The following is a 26,187-nucleotide window of genomic DNA, read 5'->3' as shown; positions in this document are numbered from 1 at the left end:
AGCCAAGAGAGTTGGGGGAGGGGTCCATAAATATGGCATCTGATCTACTATAGCTGAACTTACAAGTGGTTGAGAGCTATCCTACATGGGTACTGGAAATGAAATTGGGTCCTTTGCAAGAGTACATACTCCAACCATTGACCCATCTCTCCAGCCCCAACTTTCACCTCAAATGTGGAGATTATATCCGTTTCCTTGGTTTAATTGTAGAAATAATTCAAAGAGTTTTGAAAACTTCAGAACGTCATAACCTATAGATAATAAAAGTTATCACAGCTCGAGCCCAAGATCCAGTTTTCCACATTTACCCCTCTTCTTTGGTGCAGGTGCGACTTAAAATTGATGGAACCTTAAATCTGATAAGTGCTGACAGAGCGGCTTTCCCTCTAATGTTTTCCTATTTATATGGAAGAACATCAGGCTACAAGCATCCTCATAATCCTGTGAAGCAATTAACAAGCTTTGGCTGTCCTGGAACTCACTCTGTAGCCCAGGCTGGCATTAAAATCACAGGGATCTGCCTGCCTCTGCCTCCCAAATGCTGGGGTTAAAGGTGTGAGCCACCAACTCCCAACTTCAGCTATGTGAAAACAACTGGGTGTAGCAACCTTTACTGCTTAGCTAGTCAGTCCTAAGGTTGGGTTCTAGAACAATCTGAGAGGAAGTGCAAATAGGCCTTCCCTCCCACACATACCTTTACAAACCCAAAAGAAATCTGTGTGGTGTGTAAAAGACTCTATTCACAATAAGAAAATATAAGGGCGTTTTTTTTTTCCTTTGATTTCTCAGAACATCACTTTTATCCCTATACTTGACCACATCACACAGAAATGTTCTAAATATTATACAAAAATAAAATACACTGGAAAATGTGGAAAAGGCTATGCAAAACTATATTTTAGCTTGGCTTTTTAATATGAGTTATAAGAATTCATGTTGTTAAATGAAATCACAAATAAGAACATTCAGGGGGGGGCTGGAGAGATGGCTCAGAGGTTAAGAGCATTGCTTGCTCTTCCAAAGGTCCTGAGTTCAATTCCCAGCAACCACATGGTGGCTCACAACCATCTGTAATTGGAGTCTGGTGCCCTCTTCTGGCCTGCAGACATACACACAGACAGAATATTGTATACATAATAAATAAATTTAAAAAAAAAAAAAGAACATTCAGGGGTCTGGAGAGATAGCTCAGTGGTTAAAGAGCACCTGATGCTCCTGCAGCGGACCTGGGTTGCACTCACATGCAGAATAACAACTGTCTGTGACTCCAATACCTGGGAATCTGACCTTATCTCATGGCTTCATAGGTACCAGGCACGAACATGGTACACAGACATGCATGCAGGTACTCATACATAGATATAAAATTAAATAAAAAAAATTAAAAACAAATTTAAAACTATACCGTTTAAAACAAAACAGTTCAGCTAGATTGAGGTGGTCACTCAAACGAACTCATATTCTAGTTATATGGTTTCGTTGATGGGCAGATTCCCATCCCTCGGTCTTCTGTGATAATGTGAACACATTATCAGTAAAGGCTATCCCAGACTGCCTGTTAAGTTGAAATGTCCATGGAATTGACTGATAACCTGCTGTACTACTCATGGTTACCCATGGGGTCTGCCAATACTATTGAAAATAGAAAAATGTATGAAAAATAAAAAACCATCATGCTACCAGGAAGATGGTTCATTAACAATCTCCTCTTTAATCTCACTTTCCTTTTTATAAAACTCACAGATGTCATAAAAATAAACTAAGATAAGGTACTTTCTGCACCTCAGAGGACCAGGTGCTCTGTAAGCTAACTGTCAATTGTGGTAGTGGTAAGTAGGGAAAATAAAAAGGGTAAAGAAAATATATGATAAAGAACTTGGAAAGAGAAAGTGGCCAAGGTCACAGGCAATTGGAAGCCAGAAGCAAGGTAAAGGAACATAGAACGTTTACAAATTAGGAGGTGAGATAAATTCAGCATGAACTACTCAAGAAGAGACCCAGAGTTTTCTTGACAACTTCCACTCTGCCTTGGTCAGTCTGCCAGACAGAAAGCTTTTCTTCCAGAAAGGAACAAGAGACTGTGCTTTGCTGCCAGCCATTATTTCTCAGGGGATGAATGAGGCTATTACCCAGAAAAGACCTACGGTTATCATATCATCTTCCTCCCCATCAAATATTCACTGAGCATCCTCTGAATGCCTGGCTTCTGGAGACATTAAAGTCACGTCCTTAAATTGTGAGAAATTGTATTTTGTCTCCAGGCAATTCTGAGAAAGAATGTTGGCCAGTCACACAATTTAGAAATTCTAGACTCTTCCTGCTAGCAGCTGATACCAGAACAGCCTACTAACTATCAAAAATATGATCTCTAAATAACTGAGAGAAGTATTTATGCTTTATTAAGTAAAATTTAAAATACACATGACTACGGCTAGAGACGCAACTCATTTGCTGGAACCTAGCATGCACAAAGCCTGAATTTTAAGCCAGGAACCACATCAACCAGTATGGTGGTATACAATTGCAGTTCCAAAAGGGAGGCAGAATTGGGAGTTCATGGTCATAGTTGGTTATATAGTGAGTTTGGGGCTAGTAGCCCGAGCTCCTGTCTAAATAAAATAGAATGAAATGATCAAAAAAAAAATAAATAGGAAGATCACTTTAAGAACCTCTTACCCAAGAAACTGCATTCTCTGGTAAATGTCACCAAAGTGAGATGGGTCTGTCGATTCTGACTCCTGTTCTTGGCTCTTCAGAAAAGGGTAAGCAATAACCAGACAGTGACCCCTGGCAATCAAGAGCCAAGTAGTTCCAAGAAAAGCAGGCTGATCTTCCACTTGCTTAGAGAAGACCTTTTCCTCATGATGAACAAGGAGTTTTTGTTAAGGATACCTTACTGTCTTCAGTAATTCAAGTTATTAATAAAGCCCACAGTCTAAAATTAACACATAGAAAACATCAGAAAGCAAATAGTATAAAAATTAAAACTATTAATCCACAACCCTGGTGCCTAAGATACTATGTTGACATTTGACTGTCTTCCCAGACTTTCTATAATCTTTCATAAACCGAATGGCACCATGTATTTATTCTTATATTCTTTTTTTGTTTTGTTTTGTTTTGTTTTGTTTTTTCGAGACAGGGTTTCTCTGTAGCTTTGGTGCCCGTCCCAGAACTAGCTCTTGTAGACCAGGCTGGCCTTGAACTCCCAGAGATCCACCTGCCTCTGCCTCCCGAGTGCTGGGATTAAAGGCGTGCGCCACCACCGCCCGGCGTCTATTCTTATATTCTTTATTTAAAAAAACCTGAGCAGTGTGATGTTGAATGCCTTTTAATTGACAAACATGCTTCCATATTACTATTGTTAGTGACTGCAGAGTGCCCTTCAGTGTGAAAGCCTGTCTTCCTTTTACTAGAGTTTATCAACCAAAGGACACAATGTTCACCCTTAAAAATACATTTAGAAAGGAAGAAGACATTTTTGGATGACTTGACAATTGTTCACTGGCTTGGAGAGGTGGTACCACAGTTAGGAGCACTTGCTGTTCTTGCTGACAGTATGATTTGGTTTCCAGCACCCACATGGTGGTTGACAACTGTCTGATATGTCAGTCCCAGGAGACAAATCCCTCTTCTGTGCACATGCATGTAATACACACACATACATGTGGGCAAAATACTCCCACACATAAAGCTAGAAAAGTATTTTAAAAGAGCCAGGGATAATATACCAAGGTATGCAATGAGACATTGTCTAGGTACCAGAAAATATCATCTCAACACAACTGCCTTAGAACAGGCTTGTGTTGAGAGACACTTCTCACTTACAGTTTGGATTTCTTAATTGATGGCAGCCACCTTCATACCTGTGACTTGGACCTCACCATAGTTTACTAGGGTCTATTCCAGTGAAGGTCTGTTTAAGTAACAGTTATGTACACTTAAAACTTGCCAGCCACCCATGCCGGAGAAGACACTTTTCATCGTACTAACAGGTGACGCCACAAAGTAGAATAAAGAGAGGCCCCAGGGCCAGTTTCACCTCTCAGAATTAATAAGACCTTATTGCTTAATTTCTAGAAATCTCAAGTTCATTTTTTGTAAAACAGAAATCACACCCGTTTTGCTCATCTTGCAGGCTCTTTTGTGGGGGGGAACGAACATAAGAAAATCATCTGTTACAGACAAGAGACTATTTCTATTTTATTTTTATTTACTCTGTGTGTGTGCACATGTGCACTCTGAGTGTGGAGGTCAAAGACAGCTTATGGGAATTCATTCTAGCCTCCTAGCATGTGAGTCCAGAGATAGAGCTCTCACCAATGTGTTTGTTTGTTTGTTTGTTCTTGGTTTTTGGGTATTTTGAGACAGAATTTTTCTGTAATTTTGGGGCCTGTCCTGGGACTAGCTCTTGTAGACCAAGCTGGCCTTGAACTCACAGAGATCCATCTGCCTCTGTTGTAGTATGAGCAGCTGGGCTGCGCACAGTTCCATTGTAATAGGAGCCAGGCGGGCCTGCGTCCCTGGCACCCGGTCGCCCGCATGGCTTTACCCGAAATAATTACACGGAAACTGTATTCTTTTAAATACTGCTTGGCCCATTAGTTCCAGTCTCTTATTGGCTAGCTCTTACATATTGATCTAATCCATTTCTAATATTCTATGTAGCACCACGAGTTGGCTTACCAGGAAAGATCTTAACCTACGTCTGTCTGGAGTGGGAGAATCATGGCGACTCACTAACTCGGCTTCTTTCTCCCAGCATTCTGTTCTGTTTACTCCGCCTATCTAAATTCTGTCCTATCAGGGCCAAGCAGTTTTCTTTATTAATTAACCAATGAAAGCAACAGATAAATCCAAGACCCACCTCCATCACTGCCTCTGCCTCCCTAGTGCTGGGACTAAAGTAAAGGCATGCGCCACCACCGCCCAACTCCAGTGGACTTATTAACAGGAGGCACCTTTATTTATTGAGCAAACTTGCTGGCTCTTTTCAATTTTGTTTTTATTGGGGGAGGGTTAATGCCAATCATATCAGAACAGTTTCTAGGCCTGAGGACAATATACATGAATCAGGAGGTGTGGCAAAACCCAGTGGCACAGGGTAAGTAGGTGAATTGTGGAATGGAGCCCAGTGTAGCAGCCTTGGTCTTGGGATACTGGGAAGTGATGAGAACGGACTGCACGTGGTGAACCCAGATCCAGCCTAAAGAAACCAGGCGATAATCAACTTTTCTCTCTTTTTCTTCCCTAAAATGTTTGGAGGTCAGCGGTCAAATCTACAATGCACTGCAAGGCCCTGGTTTCAAACCAGAGGAAAGGGGACAGGTCTGTCCGTCTGTACCGAAACATTCTCGGACCTCTAAAGAAAGCACACTGTCTTTGAAAGTGGTATACATTTGCTCTGCCACCGCCCTCTGTTACATGCGGATTGTTACCTACAAAAACTGTTTCCTCCCCCGCCCCCCCCCCCTTAGGAACGGGCGTCTCCTGGGAGTCTGTGCTAGCGTGGACAATTGTCGATTGTTTGTGGGAGGAATCCCCAAAACCAAAAAGAGGGAAGAAATATTATCAGAGATGAAAAAGGTCACAGAAGGAGTTGTTGATGTCATCGTCTACCCAAGCGCCGCAGATAAAACCAAAAACCGGGGATTTGCTTTTGTGGAATATGAGAATCACCGCGCAGCCGCCATGGCTAGGAGGAGGCTGCTGCCAGGTAAGCATCCTTCCAGCTTTGCTGTGTTTCCTGCAAACTGCAGACTGCCGGCCTCGGCCGGCCACATTTGAGTTTCCCTGCTAGGCTGCCTTTAAACTCTTCGTCTTCCTCCTTTTTCTCGTACTTGATTCAGTTCCCTAGAGTTTTCACAGATGTGCTTTGGAAAGTTACACATCCGTGCATCAGGAGAGCTTGGATCCATCCTACAGGGCGTCCTCCGTGAGGAATCTTCTTAAGATTAAACAAATCCATCACAGATACAGCTGCATGTAGATTAAGTTCACAGGCTAGATAGAATTGGGCTATGTTCAACCTACCACAGTGGAGATGCACACCAACCTGTAGGACAACTGACAGACAGGCTATCAATATGTTTCCCAATTTCTAAATCATCGCCATCTCATTGGAGAGAAGAAACACAAACATTCTTTTTAGACACCCCGCTAGGTGCTCCAGGCACACATGTGGGCACCCAGCATCAATTCTTGAGTTTGATTACCCAACAATACCACCTGGGTCAGACCAACGCAGGCAAATATTTAAAGGGCCTCGGTTTGCTGTAAAATGTTCACTAAAACATGCGCAGTCAGCTGCTATCGTGAATTCTTATTAGTGGAAGAAACTATCCAGAACAGGGATTCTCAACCTTCCTGATGCTGCGATCCTTTCACATAGTTATTTACGTTGTGGTGACCCCCTCACTAAAAATTATTTCATTGCTACTACATCACTGTAATTTTGCCACTGTTATGAATTGTAATGCAGATATCTTACAAACAACCTGGTCACGACCCCAGGTTAGAACCACTGATCTAGAGTGCCATTATAGTCCACTCTTAGGAAAACTACGAGAGCCACCAGATTTGGGGACAACGACACTCTGGATTTATTTTGTCCTTGTACAGTTTTTCTTGATTATGCTTTTTTTTTTTTTTGGTTTTTTTTTTTTTTTTTGGTTTTTTGAGACAGGGTTTCTCTGTGGTTTTGGAGCCTGTCCTGGATCTAGCTCTTGTAGACCAGGCTGGTCTCGAACTCACAGAGATCCGCCTGCCTCTGCCTCCCGAGTGCTGGGATTAAAGGCGTGCACCACCACCGCCCGGCTGATTGTGCTTTTTTTTTAAGTGCTGTTGAATGAACAGAGTGAGCTTTCTAGGCCAATGTTCTACCATTCGGTTATATCCTAGCCCTGCTTATGTACTTTGTAAATTAGCAAACAAGGCATCAGATATCGTGACATTTTCAGAATGTCTTATTAAATTCCCGTTCTGCCTCATCTTCGTTTTCTTTACATCCTCTGGTCCCCTACATAAGCTTCCCCTAGACCTTTGCCCTCTCTCATGCCACATGTGTCTTCTGCCCTACCCAGCCTCCTCAGAACTCCTAATAAAAAAAATATTTTGTTCTCTTTTTTAGGCTTTTAAACTTTATCCACATTTATACACATTTACAGGCACATGCATACACATTCCAAACTAGGATATGTATGAGAGAGACTACACAATTTGTTTCTTTCTGAGTTTGGATGCCCCTGTTTAATAGATTGTTTTCCAGACTGTATCTCTGTTGCTGTGATAAAATAGTGTCCAAACCCAACTGGGGAGGAAAGGGTTCATTTGGCCTAGAGGTTCCACACAGTCCATCAAAGGCAGGACCCTGAAGGCAGAAATGGAGACGGGGATCTCAGGGGAACTTTGTTTACTAGCCTGCTTGCTAACTCATGTCCAGTTACCCTTTTTATATGACCTAGGACCACATGCCGAGGGGTGGCACCCCCACCCACAGGGGGCTAGGCTACCGTGATAGAGACAGTTTCTTAATTGAGCTACCCTCTTCCCAGATGTCTGTAAGTTTCTATCAAGTGGTCTCTTAATGCTCCTCAGGGTCAGACACTGTCTGAGCCCTGAATCCACTCTTAGCTCTTCTCCCCTTTTATTATCTCCCCTTAAAAACTACCCCCACCTTGTAAAAGCTGTCCTGAGAGTCCAACGTGCCCACCGCTTCCGCACTTCTTCTCCATTTCAAACCACATCCTACTTCTCTTTACATCCAGTCATTATGGCAAGCCGCTCGGCAGGCACAAGTCTCTTCTGTCCAGCTCTTTCATTATTTGAATGTCTTAAAATCAATAATAATCTTTTTTAGTGGCCCTAGCCATTGAAGACCTTGACGGTCAGTTCAACTTAAAAGGCCATCAGTGTGAGCTGAGTTGATGTCATGATTTCTAAATAATTAATAGTTCTTCTGATCATTGTCAACAGGAAGAATTCAGCTGTGGGGACATCCTATTGCAGTAGACTGGGCAGAGCCAGAAGTCGAAGTTGATGAAGACACGATGTCTTCAGTGAAAATCCTGTACGTAAGGAACCTTATGCTGTCTACCTCAGAAGAGATGATTGAGAAAGAATTCAACAGTATTAAGCCAGGTAGGACCCACGTACAACTACTTCTTCAAAATGTACTTTTAAAGCACTTGGGCCAGAGGTCATTAGCCAAGATGGTAAAGAGAACAGCTTGTATTTAGCCCCTTCTCCTAATTGGTTGCATATTGCCCAATTCTCCAGTTTGTGATCAGAAAGAGACATATAGTCCTACAGCATTTAGGAATATTATGATTTATGTTTACCTGTGTGCTATTTAACGAATACACATTACCTCTGCTAACCTACACTCTGTGAGTTCTTCCTCTAATTAGCTCCTCTGTCCCCAGACCCTCAGACTAAGAACTAAGTAAATATTTACTATGTTAGCGACGCCTGCCTCTTACTGGAGGTCTCACCAACACAAGGTTTCCCAACCTCTTTCTGACTGACATTTTGGAACAAATCCTCCTTGGTGATAAGAATCAGTCTGGTAGATTTCAAGGTCCATTCCGATCACGTACCAGCATTAGCAACCTACCCCAGATAACAACCCAACGCATCTCTAGCCATTTCCAGCAGTATGTCCGGGAACATTCTCAGCCACCTCAGCCTGTGTTTATTATAGAAACACCTTCCCACAACTGAGAATGTCTTGGGCTTCTGGCAAGTTCTATAGGGTGCTGACAAGCGTGGGCTGTGGTGCTGTTATGTTAAGTCTCTGACAGTCTTCGCATTCTCAGGGTGTCTGTTTCTAACTATAAGTGGACACGATATTACATGTATAATAGGATGATAAGCTTATGATTTGCTCTGCAGATAATTGGCAGGAATACCAATTTTTTCCCTTTTAATGGTTTCTCAAACATTTATCTTCAGCCTCAAGAACTCTGCCTTCCCTGACATTTAGTATCATGGTGTGGCTATATACCAACAGCTGTGAATCCATAACTAATACAGAAACTGCAAAAAAAAAATTCCACTAGAATTAGAGTGGGCGTGTTCACATCCCATGCCGTTTATTGCTCTTAATGACCCTGTCATGGAGGTTTCTTCATAGCAGCTATTATTTTCTACATGCAAAAACCAGAGCCCAGAGTAGTTCAATAGTCACACAGCTAGCAGCTGGCAGGCTCCAGATTTAACAGCTTTATGAGCCCACATTCCATGCACTCATTCATGCAGCTGCTGCCGCTTTGGTAGCTCCAACATGCCGTGCGCTGCTGAGGACATAACAGACATGAGCTGTGTGGGGAAGGAATTTACAGAAAGTGATAGCTAAGTCATCCTGCTCTTGAAAAGTCGTGTTTAAAAGAAGTCCCATCTAGATGGGTGCTGAAAGCCAATGGAGTTGTGTAGGCCTAGGAATGTGCGTGTGTGTGTGTGTGTGTGTGTGTGTATGTGTGTGTGTGTGTGTGTGTGTTTCACCCATCCTAGGTTATGTTTTGTTTTCCCAGAGTGAATAATATTTTCCCATCTAATTAAAATATTGCTTTTGTTTTGAAAGGAGGTAAAATGAGGAACTACCAAAAGACTGATTCTTTGTATAGTGAGTGGTTATTGATCCAGTCTGCACATTTATGACAGTTATGCCTAGACACTAGTGCTCTAGAAGCTGTAAGAAAATGATGAACACCAACTTCTTCCTTCTCTCCCTCTTCCTATCTCCTCCATCTCCTCCCATGTCTCTAACCACTACCCCCCCCCAGCATTACTGTATTAACCTTTTTTATCATCAGCCTAAAGAATTCCCTTGACTCCAAGGCACTTCTTGGGTCAGCAGCACAACCCTCAGGGTTCTAGAATGATGTGTGTGATGTTAATATTATCCTGCTTCACCAACAGGAACAGTTAGCTGATATCTGTCCTATGAAGAGAAGCAAAATAAAGTCACGAATTTCTTCTCCAGTGCAAGGATCTAGTATATTGAGGCTATATTAGAAAATTGTGGAAAGAGAAAAGTAATATTAAATTTTTATTTTCAAAGTTTGGGTCTTTTGGAAGAACATGAATATCCCCTGGAAATCTGACTCTGTATATATATTTTTCGAACCCTGACTGCCCTGAGAAAAATGCTACATCCATACTCTGGAAAACAAATGAAAATTGCCACAAAAACCCTGGGCCATCAATATTTTGTCCCTGTGTAGCCTGAGGTGTCTGCTGTAGTTCTGAATGTAGTCATTCTATGAAATCTGATTCCTTCAACTGTTCAGCAGTAACAGACTCACCTGGAGGGTTGTTAAAAACACAGCCTACTTACACCATCTGGCCAAGTCCACATGTTTGTCTTTCATAAGTTCCCAGGTGAAGCTAATGCTACTGGGTTGAGGACTACACCTTAAGTCTGTTTTTATACTTCCTGTGTTTGGATCCCAGATCTAGGTCTTTGCTGATAGACTATCATGAGAAAGGATCACAAGCACTAAGGACGAGTGTGTTAAAGTGAAGTGTGCGGCCAATGCTATTCCACAGATGCTAGTCCATGACCGTGCAACCCTCAATGTGCTGGTTCTTCTTTGGTCTCTAAGTATGGCTAGATAGTTCTGGTTAGTTCTTAGATGAGAGAAATCCACATTGTGTTGTTTGAACCCCTGCCTTCTAATTTACTTTCTGTGTTCAGAGGTTCACAAATGAAGCTTTCCATAAGGAGAGGTGTCTATATATTTTTAGATTATTAACAAGCCTAATTATTAGAATATTAGCAAGAATTTCAGAATACCTAAATTCGTTATCAACGTAAATACTACATGACCAACATGAGTGCTGGAGCATATGGAAATGGACTTAAAAGTCTTTGACACAGTGTGTGTTTACTGAGAGACTAGCTCCAGTATCCTTGTCACTAGGCAAGAGGTAAGTGAAGGTGATATTTTTTGCAGCTAAAGCTGCCTTTTCCCCCCTTGGGAAACTATAGAGCAGGGAGAAGAGTGGAGTGAAGGGACAGAGGCCATCCTGGTTAACTCCTTACTTCTCATTTACCAAGACGAGTCATGGAAGGGACCGTTGTCATCGCTCCATCTAACACAAAAGGAATAAGAAACTGACCCGAAAGTTCAGTTTAATCATATACCCTGTGCTTCATGGGATCACGTGGCTTTATTTAATTTTCTCTGTCTAGCCAGATAATTTTGCTCTGTATAATGATTATCATAAGAAGCCAAGGAGTGACTACTAAGGGAAGAGAGAAGCTAAGCACTGCAATGTTTGAAAACTTAGATTACTGCCACCCATTGTTCCAAAGGAAGGTAATTCACAGTCATTGAACCATGCGGTAGAGTGCAGACTCTAAATGTTTTAGCGGCCTTGAGTCTGAGAGAACTAACCTTGGATAGGGAGAGGATTTTCTCCTCTTCCTCTTCGTCCTGGGAATAGGGTGACATCACATTGACTCTGAGAACTATGGGTAATGAAGAAAATCTAAAGGCTTAAAAGACTTAAAACCCAAGCTAATGTAAATTGAAGGATAACCAGCATGCTCACGCAGTAGTGAAACAAGTTTCCACTTACCCATCAACTAAAGAAAAAAGCTTGCTTCGAAAACCAAATTATCAACTACCATTAAAATATAGCACCAACCATCTTGGTATAGCTACCTTTTTTCCACATGTTACAGTCAATGTGCACAGCAGTCTTTCCACATAAAAACAGGGTATGTTGCTGTCTGGATGCCTTTACATACGACCAAAATTGAAATGGCTAATATTTATAAAACTGTGCCAATTAAAATGTTTTCATTCTTGGGACTGAAGTGATGGTTCGGTGGTAAAGTCTTGCACTGCTCTTGCAGAGGAGCCCAATTCAGTCCCCAGGATCCTCGCCAGCTGGCTCACAACTACCTCTAGCCTGAGCTCCCTGGGATCTACCACCTTCTTCTGACCTCTACAGGCACCTGTACTCATGTGCACAAAAGTACATAAACACATACACACATATACATACAATAAAAAATAGAATAAATATTTGAAATAGTTACACTCTTCCCAACACCTCTCTGTTCCTGCAGTAACCATTGTTTTCAGTCTGAGATCCACCTTTCCAGGTATCTCTGGATGTAGGTGTACTTGAATTTGTGTTTATTTATATGTGGGCTAAGATACTTAGAACAGATTCTCATATTTTATCCTGTTATAAATGTTAGAAACAGACAATAGGGTTTGGATCTTTCCACAAGAGTACATGGACGTCGACTCTGGTCTCTTACAAAACTAAGTGGAGTTTGTATAAATGGATCATATTTAATTTTTCCTGAGAAAATGGATCTTGTTTTATTTTGCTATTTCTCCAGTGGTATAACTGGCATCTTTATAGTAAATCCTTATGTATGTGCATAAAGCCTTCTTTATAAAGAAACAAGTTTGAATTAGTAGATATCTTTTTCTAACCTTTTCACACTATAGACAGAAATTACTTTAGACTTCAGACATTCCAGAAGCAACTTTTTAACTTAAAGGTATTAATTAAGGGTATAGGACATTAATTCTAGACCTTAGCTGTGTGCTCTGTGAATTAATTATAAATCCTCCTTTGTCAAAATCATAGCATCCTAATATTTACATAAAAGTAAAGTAAAATTAATTAAACATATCATATTGATAAAGTCTCCCCCAATTCCAAAGTTCTTTTACAGAAAATAAAATAGGGTATTTTCGGGGACAGAATGAGTATAAGATTTCAAATAGTAGCGAGTTAGTCTTCACCTCAGTTTTCTACAGTGTCCACAATCAGACTCCATCGAAATCATGATTACTTACCAGCAAAAGAACTTGAGAAAAGCCATTGAACACTGTTCTTTATGTCATTGTGGGAATAAAGAAAATAGTACTGAATTATACAAGATACATCACAGATAGATACTACATCAGGTTGCTATGATATTGCCCATCTGCATGCCCAGAGCTTCCCTCTCTTCCTAGCAGATGTGGATGGATGCTCTAGCACAGGACTTGGGATCAGGCATTTCATATAGCCATACTAACCCAGACATAGAGGCGGGGTTTACACTGCTGGGGTGAAACTGACCAATGGGGATAGGCTGGGAAATCATCCTTTCTCTCATTTCCATGAATTATTGCACAACAATGTTTCTTCCACAACAGTCTGGGGAAGACATCAGCAGCCAGTGGATACTCCTGCCTTCCTTCTCCATGCATACAGTAACATCTGCAGGCAGAAGTTCCTGTTCAAAACTCATCACCTTGCTCTAGGTCCATTTGCATTTTCTTACACCTATACCTTGTTTTGAACCTCCCAGATTAGCAAGGTCTTTTGGGTACCAGCCTCTTAGACCTCTCAGGGTTCAGAGAGAATACTATGGCAAGCAAGGGGCTAGCAAGATCTGAGGGTGAAATGATTTCTCCACTACGTGCTTTTCCACATCAGTTTCATTATTGTTCTGTTTCTATTCTAATTCTCCTGTCCTACTTCTTATTCCTCCTAGCTTCTTCTAGCTTCTTCCTCTATTCTAAAAAACTCTTCTTCAGGAACCTTGAAGCGATAAAGAAATTTCTCTCATTGGTAAGAAACACATTCCTACAGCAAGAGATAAGAAGCTGAGCTGTTTACCATGGCAACACAAGGACCCAATGCCATAGGAGCAAGACCATACCAGAATGGGGCACAGTGCCCAATGACAACTTTGAGACACAGATCCATTGTTAGTAGATTGGCAAATGAAGAATTGGCATGCTTTTCTTAGTAACATTGGTTGGACATCTGTGACTCTGACCTTGTATGTAGCTGTAAGGTTTCAAACTTATGATCCATTTAAAAAAGTCTTTAGTCTGGTTTGAATTTGCTAATTTGAACTGAGACAAATGTGTGCAGTTAGTCTGAGAAAAAGAACAAGACGGGTTGTTAAGTGTCCGCAATTCTTGTAGGACAAATAGATCCAGTTATAAAGCATGTCTCAGTATATATTCTATATATCAAAACTATACAGCTAAATGAAAAGTCATTCTTCTGACCACCCACAGATATATATGCCCAGAAGATGGAATATTTTCATGAGCTAACCACATAAGCACTGGGAAAATACCCAAAGCTGTTCTTGGGAAAAAATGAAGTGGCATATGAGAGAAATTACAGATACAGGCAACCAGTTTTCAGAGTCAGTGGTCCTGTAAGCCTTGCTAAACACAATTATCTTCATCAGAGATATGTGTTAACACCTGAATTATCAGTTGCCCTATGCTGTATACTTCGGCAGCCTCCAACACCAGATAAAGCAGTATTTTGAAGTAAATAAGTTGAATATATGTGTACAAGATGACCAATAACTGAGTTCATGTCAATTTAATAGCACTTTACCTTTATCGAGCATTATTTATCTTTTAAATTTCATAATATGCAAAAGATGCCATTCTTGCCCTTCAATGCTTTATAATATAGGAATTAGAGTATATAATTTGTAACTATTTCTAATGAATCAGATTTTAAGTATTTTTATGAGAAGCAAAAGTTAATGTTGACTATACAGAATTTTAAAGCTTAACACGCAAAGGGGTCTCACAGGGTGCTAACACACTTGGAAACTAATCACATAACTGTCTCAAGTTTGCTAATGGTGCTGCTCACATTTTATCTATAGGAGCTGTGGAGCGGGTGAAGAAGATCCGGGACTACGCTTTCGTGCATTTCAGTAACCGAGAAGATGCAGTTGAAGCTATGAAAGCTTTAAATGGCAAGGTAATGCAGGAGAAAATAAAATGCTTACATATTCCATCCAAGCTTGTATGGACATGCTATACCAAAGAGTAATCTAAGGAGTCCATCATACTCCAGCTTTGTCCATCGCTGACAGCGGTCTTGGGGATGCACAGAAGAGAAATAACAGCTAAAGATACAAAGGGAAAAGAGGTGGCTAAGTGGCAAATCCTAATTCAATTTTTTTTCTGATTTGGATAAGTCACTAGACCTCAGTTTTCTTAGAAGAAGGAATTAAAGTTTGCTTCCCCCGTCCTTGTTAGTATTCTATTGCTGTGAGGAAGAACCATGACCAAGGCAACTCTTCACAAAGAAAGCATTTAATTGGAGTCTTGTTTATAGTTTCAGAGGGGAATCCATTATCATCATGGCAAGGAACATGCAGGAGGCAGGCAAGCATGATCTTCGTGAAGAAGCTGAGAGTTTTGCATCTTGATCTGCAGACATCAGGCAGAGAGAGAGAGACACTGGGCCTGATGTGGACTTTAAAAACCTCAAAGCCGCTCCCAGTGACACACTCCTCCACCAAAGCCTCACCTTCCGATCCTTATAAATAGTTATCAACTGAGACTAAACATGAAAGCCTGGGAGCTTGTGGGGGGCATTCTCATTCAAACAACATTCCAATTATCTCTACTTATTGCACTTTATGATCAGTAATTTATGATGGTTGGTTAAAAAAAATGTCAAGATAGCTGTCATTCTTTCCTCAATATTTGGTCTTCCCAATACTGGAGGCTTAGTATCCTTCTCCTTGCAAAGAGTGGGTTTTGGCAGAAAATCACCTTCTGAATTCCTAGTGTTCATTTATTTATAGAAACCTATGTAGTATTTACAACAATCCAATAAGCACTGAAACCTGTCTAGGGGCCACTGATCTGCTAGTTGTGTCCAGGACATAAACTAATCAAAGAAAAACTGTTTGTCAAAGAGCAGAGAGTCTAGAAAACAGGGCCACAGACACCTCTGCAAAGTAGTCAGTTCAATGTTATTAGAAAACATTTAAAAGTAGAAAATTCAGATGAAGAAATGAGTCATTGACATTCAGAAACCCATCATAGATGAGGAGATGCTGTGAAAAAGAACATATGAAATTTGGATATACTTTGAATAGGCAAATTGTAGCCAGACTGATGGAGGAAGGTCATTGGTTAATTAATAAAAAAAACTGCTTGGCCCTCATAGGTTAGAACATAGGTGGGTGGAGTAAACAGAACAGAATGCTGGGAGGAAGAGGGTTTGGGTGCCATTCTGTAGTGGGAGCTGCAGGCTGTGTTCCTGCCGCCCCAGCTCCTGGTCGCCCGGCTAGCTCAGTCGGTAGAGCATGAGACTCTTAATCTCAGGGTCATGGGTTCGAGCCCCACGTTGGGCGCCAAATTGTAACGGCGTAAACGAATGCAGACAGATTGTAAAAATATATACAGCTTTAATGGGGAAATAGACTTACAGAACCACTGTTCCCACGGAGACCAGGAAAGCAGAAGCAAGCGGTGCGAGCAAGCTCGCCAGATTTATAGGTAAACATTATCCCGAGGGGAACACGCCCCCTAAAGGGCGGGACTTATCCCTACACCAGACAAATCTGTCCTCGTAGAAGAACTTGAGTAGATCCAGAGAAAATCTGAGAAGAAAAAATTTGGTGAGAGCAAGATGCCTAAGAGACTACTGTGCCCCTTGAGGCTTCTCTCAGTCAAGGTTCTGTAGATGATAAGTGGCTAGGAATCACTCCAGAAATGTGAGAAAAGGGGATTCAAAAACACAAGGTCAGATGCTAGAACTGACAGAATTCTAACAGTAAAGGCACAAGAGAGGGAGCGCGAGAGTTAATAGAATACTGAATTGAGACAGAACTGTGGAGAGCAGGACCCTTTGAGAGGGGCATTGATCTAGAGTCATGCCACCCTGAGGCTTTATCTGAAATGTCTTTGGTCAAGAATACAGTGGGCCCAAAATGACCTCTCTCATAGAGGGCACCAGGAAAATACAACCTAAATTCACTGTTGCCCGTTACCTATCCTCATACTCAGAGTTCTTTATTGGCCAAATCCCATGACAACGCAGTGGCCCAGGAGCCCTGAAGAGAACCTTATGTAGAGCAGAGTACAGGCTGGACATTGGTGGTGATTAGATCTGGAGGACAAGGACCAGGCTTCTTAGCACAGATTCCTTCAGACACAGGGAAGCCTGGGGCATGTACAGCCTCAAGGACCCAGCAACATCTTAAATCCCCTAAGGAGGGGCTGGAGAAATGCCTCAGTGGTTAAGAGCACTGACGGTTCTTCCTGAGGTTCTGAGTTCAATCCCCTGCCACCCCTGTTCATCCTCTCCCAGCTTCTCAGTAAGGCAAACCTTTACCTTACAAGCACAATGCAAGAGTTTAGTAGGTTCTTCTTCCTTGAGCCTCTACCTAGACTCCTCTCCCTCCCCAGGAAATGCTCACCTATTGTGTAGCTGCTCTAGTGAGCCATTTGGAAAGGCCTGATGGGACTTCATCACCATGCTATTGATAAATGACAAGATATCTTTAATGATTTCCATCACCTTCATTTATTGTGTTGCTTAATTTGCTTTGCACCCATAAAGATCTCCAGCTTTTTATACTCACATAACTATGTAATTTTAAACACCTAAATCACACATAATAGAAAATACCGAGTAATTGTATGTCTCATTGATTATCTCTGTATTATAAACTCAGTAGTCAACATAGCATTGTTAAACCTGTTGGCACTTGTGTAGTTTGACCAACAAAACCACTCAGAGAATAGTCAACTGATACAGAAGCATGAACCTAATTAAGAGACAGAAATGAAGAAATGCAAATCAGTAAGAATGCAGCAAATGGTAGACATGCTGTATGGTACTGAGCTGTCAGAGAGGCTTCTCAGTTTGCCTTTTCCTTGCTCTCCACACAGGTGCTGGATGGTTCCCCGATTGAGGTGACCTTGGCCAAGCCAGTGGACAAGGACAGTTACATTAGGTACACCCGGGGCACAGGTGGCAGGAACACCATGCTGCAAGGTGAATACACCTACCCTCTGGGTCATGTTTACGACCCCACCACAGCCTACCTTGGAGCTCCTGTCTTCTATACCCCCCAGGCCTATGCAGCCATTCCAAGTCTTCATTTCCCAGCAACCAAAGGACATCTCAGCAACAGGGCCTTCATCCGGGCCCCTTCTGTCAGAGGTAACACAATTTAGTGCTGGATTTACTGTAACTCTTACAGTTCAAATGATTGATAAACTATTATTCTAATGGACTGTAAATTACAGTTCTGAAGCCTTAGACAGATTGGATGGATTCACTGGGAGAAAAAGACTAGAACATTATTTGTTAAAAATCAAATATTTCAGTGTCTCTTATTTTATAGGAATCTATTTTTTTTCACATCACAACTGGCTATTGAAAAATACTTGTCAGAAATTGGTACTAATGAGTCTAGTATACAATTAGATCTTTGCGTGGACCCATAAAATGCATACAGAATACAGCCTAGCACCATACCCATCGTTTCCTGCTCTCTGATAGACTACTATGTGGCACTAACATATAATTAGACTGAGTCCAGAACTTCTAAGGGAAAGAAGCATGGTCTGATGAAAATCAACTCAGACAGCAAAATCACTTGAAGGCACATATGTACTTGATGGACACACTTTGCAGGCTAATCACAAATTATCATCCATATGGTTCATTTATATGAAGGATTCTCTTCTGAACACTCTCCCAGATCCATGTGTTATACCATTTTTATTCCATTTGTTTGTCTATATGTTGGTGACAAGTGCTTATTATATATTCCAGGCTGGCCTTGAATTCACAATGTCTGCCTCGGCCTTCTGAGAGCTGTAATGGCAGATATGCATGACATCTGGCTGTTTGTGATAATGTTGAAGAAGCCAAACTATTAAGGAAATTAATGTGTTTTTTTAGTGTATAGGAAACCAAATAAATTCAAAATAGAAAACAAATTCAATCTCACTGCCAGACCAGAAATATTTCATGTTTGAATCTTACACAGACTCTCTGTTTGAGCAGGTTTCTGAGCTCAGGAAATTCGATATCTATATGAAGTTAGTTTTTTCTGCCTTGTGCTATCTGTCACTGGTGTTTTCTTGGGTATGGCTAACATTGTCTGGATCTCAATCCTGTTTTCTTTATATGACAGCAATCTGAAAAATAGGAACAAATGATGTATTTAAATCCACTCTTGGAAGAGCCCCATCCAGATTTCTGTGGAAACTATTACTTGGCTATATTGCATTCTTTTTCAGGGAGAAATGAATTGAGCATTTTAAGACCTCTTCAGTGGACTTAAAAGTTCTACGCTCACAATACAATCACTCCTACCAAAATTGCAATGTAAAAGTAATAACCAACGTCTTATCCAAAATACTTTCTACATATTATAGAAACCTTATGCATATAAATAATATATCATTAATTAATTAATCCATATATCTTACATGTTATCAACCAGTTGTGATGTAGAAGAAAGCAAACTTCATTCCAAGGGAAAAATAATACATAGCATTAACAAAAAGTAATCAATGAATAATATTTATGGGCGAAGAGTAATCAACCTAATGGTTCATTCCTTTGTGTCACCAATAGGAAATCAATGTAGCAATGTGGCAAAACAAAAATCAAAAGGAATCTGTGTATGAAACTCAACGGAAATCTAAGCCCCACATTGACAACGCATAATAGAGAGTGGTGAACTTAAAAAAGAAAATTAAATGCTTTCTAAATGTTTTTCTGATCATTCATTGGGGATGTGCTAATGAAATTCGTTCTGGCTTCCTGGCAGTGTGGCAGTCACTGTGATAGTCCCTACGCCAGTCTAACTGTAATTCAAGTGGTCATATTATATTGGGACGTTTTAATAAGTTCATACTAAATCTTAGTGATCCAAAAAAATATTAGCAAAAGGGTAAAGTGCTGTTCTCTCTGAAAAAATTTTAAATGACTTATATTCTTATCGATCCCCGCGAAGGAAGTGATGTCTTCCTAAGGAGCTTTCTCCTTCCCTGATGTTGGTCCTTACCTGAAGTTGAGTTTCATTTCACCAGATTCTGCGGTTATCTGTCCATCCTCAGGGCAGTAATCAATGTGACTTGGGCTAACTTTTCCATTACAGTAAGATTCAGGGTGATTTTCTGGTGGTTTGATTCAGTTTAATGCCTTCTTACATTCCTAGAAATTTACATGAATGTCCCTGTAGGGGCTGCGGGAGTGAGAGGACTGGGCGGCCGTGGGTATTTGGCATACACAGGCCTGGGCCGTGGATACCAGGTCAAAGCAGACAAGCGAGAAGCCAAACTCTATGACCTTCTGCCTGGGATGGAACTCACCCCGATGAATCCTGTCTCTCTAAAACCACAAGGAATTAAACTTGCTCCTCAGGTAGGTAATATCACTCCCGAGGTGGTTAAGTTGGCCCTGGACTCATTGTTTGAATGGTTGGCATTGATGCTTACTTGGGCTACTGTTCTGTGACCATCAGCTTATCAGACTCAGGAGAGCCGCTGAGACTGGCTGCCATTCTGGCACTAAAAGGCCCTTCATTTCACTTAATCACAGTCCAGCCAAAATACAAAACAAACAACAAAAAATGGAAAAAGAATGTCAACCATAATCTTAAGTGAAAATAACATGAAATAAGACCTTTTCTGGGGTTGGAGAGATGACTCAGAGGTTAGGAACATTGCCTGCTCTTCCAAAGGTCCTGAGTTCAATTCCCAGCAACCACATGGTGGCTCACAACCATCTGTAATGGGGTCTGGTGCTCTGCAGGCATACACACAGACATAAAATTGTATACATAATAAATAAATATATTTAAAAATAAAAGACCTTTGCACAGAATAAATGCTTATGAAGCAGGTTGGTCAAGAACAGAAGAGAGGAGGAGTCATAGCTAGGAGCATTTTGTCGACTGTTTAGGACATGTATGTATGTATGGTATTGAAAGAACAACAACAATAGACATGACGTGGGTGGGGAAAGCCCCCTGGACTTCAATCTCCATGAAGAACTCTAAGCAACTGAGTAAAGCTGGGAGCAGGAAAGGTGGTCTTTCCCAGGGAGGAAAACGCCAGTTGGTTGTCTGGTGTCAAATAGTCAGCCCTAAAAACATCCATACAGGTAACATCATACAGACAGAAGAGGTTATTTCAGAATATATATGTATACATACACATACTACATATACATACAAAATAATAATAATAAAGGAGATCATGGATTTCAAGAAGAGTAGGGAAGGGCATGCAGAAAAGGCTTTGGAGGGAGGAAAGGGAAGGGAGAAATGTCATTATATTATAATCTCAAAAAATTAAAGAGAGACACAGAGAGAGAGAGAGAGAGAGAGAATTCCAGCATGGAATCTAGGTAAATCTTTAACTATAAAAATGCCTCCATGGGGGCTGGAGAGATGGCTCAGAGGTTGAGAGCATTGCCTGCTCTTCCAAACGTCCTGAGTTCAATTCCCAGCAACCACATGGTGGCTCACAACCATCTGTAATGGGGTCTGGTGCCTTCTGGCCTGCAGGCATACACACAGACAGAATATTGTATACATAATAATAAATAAATGTTTAAAAAAACATAATAAATAAATGTTTAAAAATAAATAAATAAATAAAAATGCCTCCGTCATGTAAAGTCTTCTAGAATGTTTTTTATTGGGCAATTTCATGATGGTAACTGCTGTTTGCTTTCATTTAATACTCTGCTGTCCATGTTTCTGTGTAGCGGTGAGTTTTTGTTATTAGTGGGCACTGAAAGTTATAAAGGTCATTCCAATAGGAAAACTAAAGACCATTTTGAAAATGAGAACCAAACAGACTCAGTCCCTGGTAAGCCTAGGTTATCCCATGCGTGGGTACCACATGTTGCTCCCTCTGAAGCCGCGTGGCTGAATGACTAGTGTTACAGTCTGTGGACTTTGGGGGAAGCTTCCCTGCCCTCAGGAGGAAGACAGAAATATAGCTTTGTTTTTCTTTCTTATACCTTTAAGTAACGCTTCTTCAAACTCTACTCAGGCCTTAAAAAAAGAAGAAAAATGTCTATTGCAGTGGTAAATAAGAACCATTTGTTTAAAAAAATAACATTTTATTGGGCTTCTCTAGTGTGCCATGTGTGCGACACACTAGAGATGCAAAAATGAATCTAACAAAATCGTTGCAATCATAAATCATATGGCAACCCAGTGAGAAAATACTGACACACCAACAGATAATTACAGTGTAACCAGGTACCGTGGTGAAAAAGTCATTCTGAGCAAAACTCTCTGCTTATCCATTAAATGCGGGAGGAAGTCGGCCATAGCGAAAGGTATCTAACTAATCTGTCTCTGAATTTTTACGACCATAGTGGAAAAATCAGAACCATGCCACCCCAGCCACCATGGCTGGAGACCAACCCCCAGGGCAGAGGTAGGAATCTCCCACCAGTAGACAGGGTTCCAAACTGCCCTGCCCGCCAGCAGCTGCACAGGCCACGCCCCTCAGCGTGTTTGCTCAACTGGCATAAATGGGCAGACAGCTGATCTACTAGTAAAAGCGACAATTGCTCGGGAACCTCAGAGCATGCTCTATAAACAACAGAAGGTGCCACCAAGGGTGTTTTAATAAGGAAAAAATAAGCACAATCTTAAAATTAATAAACTGGAAAGTGTCATGAGAGACGGCAGCTGGGTTAACGTGAGAACAATGAGCTAAGAAGCTCTGTCCGGAGAGCTGGGAGGCATTGTTGCATTGCACTGCTCTTGTCTCAGCTTCCAGCCCTGTTCCACACACATACTGAATCTGCGTGTGAAGGGCTGATCAGGACCTCAGCAGCACCAAAATCGGCGTTAAAGAAACCATGAATGTTTTGAGAAAAGATTCCGTTTGGGGTGCTTAAAGCGGTAAAAAATAAACATGCAGATGGATAGCAAAACCAGATTTTCCAGGGCTAGAGAGATGGCTCAGCGTTTAAGAGTACTGACTGCTCTTCTAGAGAAACTAGGTTCAATTCCCAGCACCCACGTGGCAGCTCACAACAGTCCGTAACATCCTCACACTGACATACATGTAGACAAAACACCAACGCATGTCATAAACAGCTAAAAGCGGCACATTGCCAAGTAAGTTTTTAAAAATCACCACCATAAATACCTATTAGGGTTTATTAATAAATCCTAAATCCTGACCCAAGGGCTGGAAAGATGTTTCAGTGGTTAAGAACACTTGTTGCTTTTGGAGAAGACACAGGTCACGTTTCTTGACACCCACCTAGTGGCTCACAGCTGTCTGCAGCCCCAGTTCCAGATATGCTGACCCCTGTAGGCACCATGCAGGTGCTGCACATATACGCAGGCAAAACACTCACAAACACCAAGTCCAAATACATAAAACAAGGAGAGAAAATGACATTTTCTAAACTTTTAAAAATCAAAATGATTTTTTCAAAAATATGAAGTTAAAAAATCCTGTGACAGATGGCACATAGCCAAGATACCTTCTCTGGTTAATTTCCCTCAGCCACTCTGAACAAGGGCTGTGGGTAGCAGCAGTAATATGCAGATCTGCCCTCACAATATACAGCACCAATTTCCTAAAACTGGGAATAAACAAAATAAATAAAAACAAAGCAAAAATATGAAGAATTATTAAGCTCATAGTAAATGTGTGCATATGTGATGCGTGTAATGGGCTAAACTAAAACTATTGGAGTAAATGGTGTGAAAATGATTTTATGAACTATAATAGACATTTACAGCTTAAATGGAGTTCGAATCGAGTTCCACTTAAATTTTATGAGTTGTTAAACTACATGGCATTTTCTCTTTTTTATTAGTAAAAACTGAAGGTCAGAACTTGGAACCTAAATGCCAGAGAAGTAATGCAAATGTGACATTTGGGAGAGAAATCATTTCTTTTTCTACTCTTGTAGATACTAGAAGAAATCTGTCAGAAAAATAACTGGGGACAGCCAGTGTACCAACTGCATTCTGCTATTGGACAAGACCAAAGACAATTATTCCTATACAAAATAACTATCCCAGCACTGGCCAGCCAGAATCCTGCAATGTGCGTACTCTCTCCCAGCTCCTAGCAACAGAGATTCTAGAATGAGATTAGTCTGTGTGTTATGTGTATTTGATCATCGCTCGAGTGGCAGTCTCAAGTCTGCCACCCTACTCCTTCATAATTAAATAAGGCAGCAAGATGCTCAGCTGGGATGTATGCCCTAGCTGTTAGATGGCTTCTAAAAACCCCAAAGTTTCATAGAGCTCAAGGACTCTAGAATAACTGACTAAGGGAACCGGGGCTGGTTAGAGGTCAGAGGGGAATAAAGGTTCCTTCTGCAGCATTCAGATCAACACAAGTGACTCTCAAGAAGTTGCCATTTACTGCATAACCTTCTGACCCACTTTTTAATTTTATATCAAAGATCTGATCTGTTAGTGGATATCACCTTCTGGATTTTACCTCCAGACTGCATTTATATATTTTAGGAATGACACATACCTTAGAAGTGTCATATAGTACGCATGTTCCCCAGAAATGCCATACCAAAGTGCTAGATCAATTCACAAATAGTCCCATACATGTATATCTGTAGAATTTTTATTTTTGCAGCAAACAGAAGGGAGAAACTCTATAGAATCCCACCATGAATCCTCTTTAAAAGCTAAAACTGCCTTTGGTTTTTCATCTGGCTGGGTGCCTAAGTTTCTGAATAATTCACGTGACCGGCTGTGTTTTCCAGCCACCCGTTCACACCTCCGAAGCTAAGTGCGTACGTGGATGAAGCAAAGACGTATGCTGCAGAGCACACGCTACAGACCTTAGGCATCCCCACAGAAGGAGGGGACGCCGCGACTACAGCAGCCACACCCGCATCCGCTGCGGTGTTCCCAGGTACTGGGGGGCGGGATCATTTGTGCCAGGCATTACAGTCTGCAGAGTGTCTGGGGATCCCTTCTTTGTAGGAGCCTCAACTTCAATAGTTCTGACTTGCACCTTGTGCCGATGGGAAAGATACGGGGAACTGAATCAGATTAGCCTATGCCGGCTCCCATCTGCCTCTGTGTTAAGCGTTAAGCGGCTGTGTGACCTTGAATGAGTCAAAACCCCAAGAGTGGTGCAGATTGTTTGTTGTTTTTTTTTTCTCCTAGTAAGAGACTTTGGTATTATTATTAGCAGATATTTAATTGAGTGCTTGCTAAGAGCTGGGTACTCACTGAAGCGCTCAGCAAGCTTTTTATTTCCCCAGGGATCCCTATGAGAATGTCATCCCTTCCTATTACAGACCTAGAAGCCTAAAACTGGGGAGGTTAAACAACTTGGCCACTATTGGTTAACCTTTGGTTGGTGTTTGGAGTTTGCTCCTACTTTTTATGTTTCATTTGTGTCTGTATGACTGTGTGTGCATGCCAATGTGTGCATGGACGTGTAATATAAATATATGTTTGCTTGCAAGTGCTTGAGTGGAATCTAGAGGTCAGGGTCAGCTGCTTTCCTCTGTCACATTACCCCGCTTTTGTTCTTTTAAGATTTACAGTGCGGTGTGTGTGTGTGTGTGTACATGCGTGTGTGTGTGTGCATGTGTTTGTTTTAAGCAAATTCCAATTTTCCACATTGCTGAAAGACACAACGTGCCAGAAAGTGAGGAAATCTGAATTCCTTTCACAAATTTTCTCTGCCTCCTCCTCCAGGATATGCTGTCCCCGGTGCCACCGCCCCTGTGTCTGCAGCTCAACTCAAGCAGGCAGTGGCACTTGGACAAGACTTGGCGGCATACACAGCCTATGAGGTCTACCCTACTTTTGCAGTGACTACGCGAGGAGACGCGTATGGAGCCTTCTGAAGATTCCTTTCCTCCAAGAATAAGACTCCCAGAATGCTCGGTAGACGATACGAACCTCGAACCAGATCCCCTGTGGTCATAAGTCATACCTTCCCCAAAGCAATGCCTTTCCTGAGATGACATGACTTACTGTATTACTCGTGAAGTGTGAATCTCTTCAACAAAATCAAATCTAAGGAGCCTTTTGCTTAAAAGAAATATGAAGAGCCACCACTAACAGCAAAAGTTATTCTTCCAAAGATCCTGAGTGTCTCAGGAAGTGATAAAAAAAAAAAACTTAACAAATTAGTGTAAGCTCTCTTAGTACCAGGAACTGGGGCCCAGGATGAGCTAGGCAGTCAGCAGCAAGGCATAGACAGGAAAATTCCTTTCTCAGTCACTGACTCAGAGCTGCTTCTGCACTCTCAAGATCAAGAGACCATAGGAAAGCAGGAGGCTTTGTAAGAGGTATTCTCCATCGCCTAAGGTGTAGGGTAAGCCCAGGCCTAAGCTCATGAAAACTGTCTGAAATGTTATAGATTTCATTATCACTTTTGGTCTGGAAAT

At 41.3% G+C, this 26,187-nt stretch overlaps 1 protein-coding gene and 1 non-coding gene across 3 annotated transcripts in view; both read left to right on the top strand.

The window, feature by feature from the left end:
• A1cf (APOBEC1 complementation factor) overlaps positions 1 to 25,641 on the top strand; it is a 51,134-nt gene extending 25,493 nt beyond the window's left edge. Inside the window, exons 4-11 of one of the 2 annotated variants that reach the window (XM_057778883.1) lie at positions 5,478 to 5,716; positions 7,975 to 8,139; positions 14,663 to 14,760; positions 17,694 to 17,967; positions 20,006 to 20,187; positions 23,722 to 23,858; positions 24,541 to 24,692; positions 25,490 to 25,641. In XM_057778883.1, coding sequence (XP_057634866.1) covers positions 5,478 to 5,716; positions 7,975 to 8,139; positions 14,663 to 14,760; positions 17,694 to 17,967; positions 20,006 to 20,187; positions 23,722 to 23,858; positions 24,541 to 24,692; positions 25,490 to 25,641 — 1,399 coding nt within the window. Of the gene's footprint in view, positions 1 to 5,477; positions 5,717 to 7,974; positions 8,140 to 14,662; positions 14,761 to 17,693; positions 17,968 to 19,981; positions 20,188 to 23,721; positions 23,859 to 24,540; positions 24,693 to 25,489 lie in introns of both variants that reach the window. The other variant, XM_057778882.1, reaches the window with a different exon arrangement.
• On the top strand, positions 16,078 to 16,150 carry Trnak-cuu (transfer RNA lysine (anticodon CUU)). The gene has a single exon. It is a non-coding gene; the product is annotated as a tRNA-Lys (tRNA).
• Positions 25,642 to 26,187: the final 546 nt, after the last annotated feature.

The sequence above is a fragment of the Chionomys nivalis genome, chromosome 8, assembly GCF_950005125.1.
Source record: "Chionomys nivalis chromosome 8, mChiNiv1.1, whole genome shotgun sequence".
NCBI lineage: Eukaryota > Metazoa > Chordata > Mammalia > Rodentia > Cricetidae > Chionomys > Chionomys nivalis.
This window is presented reverse-complemented; position numbering and strand designations above follow the sequence as displayed.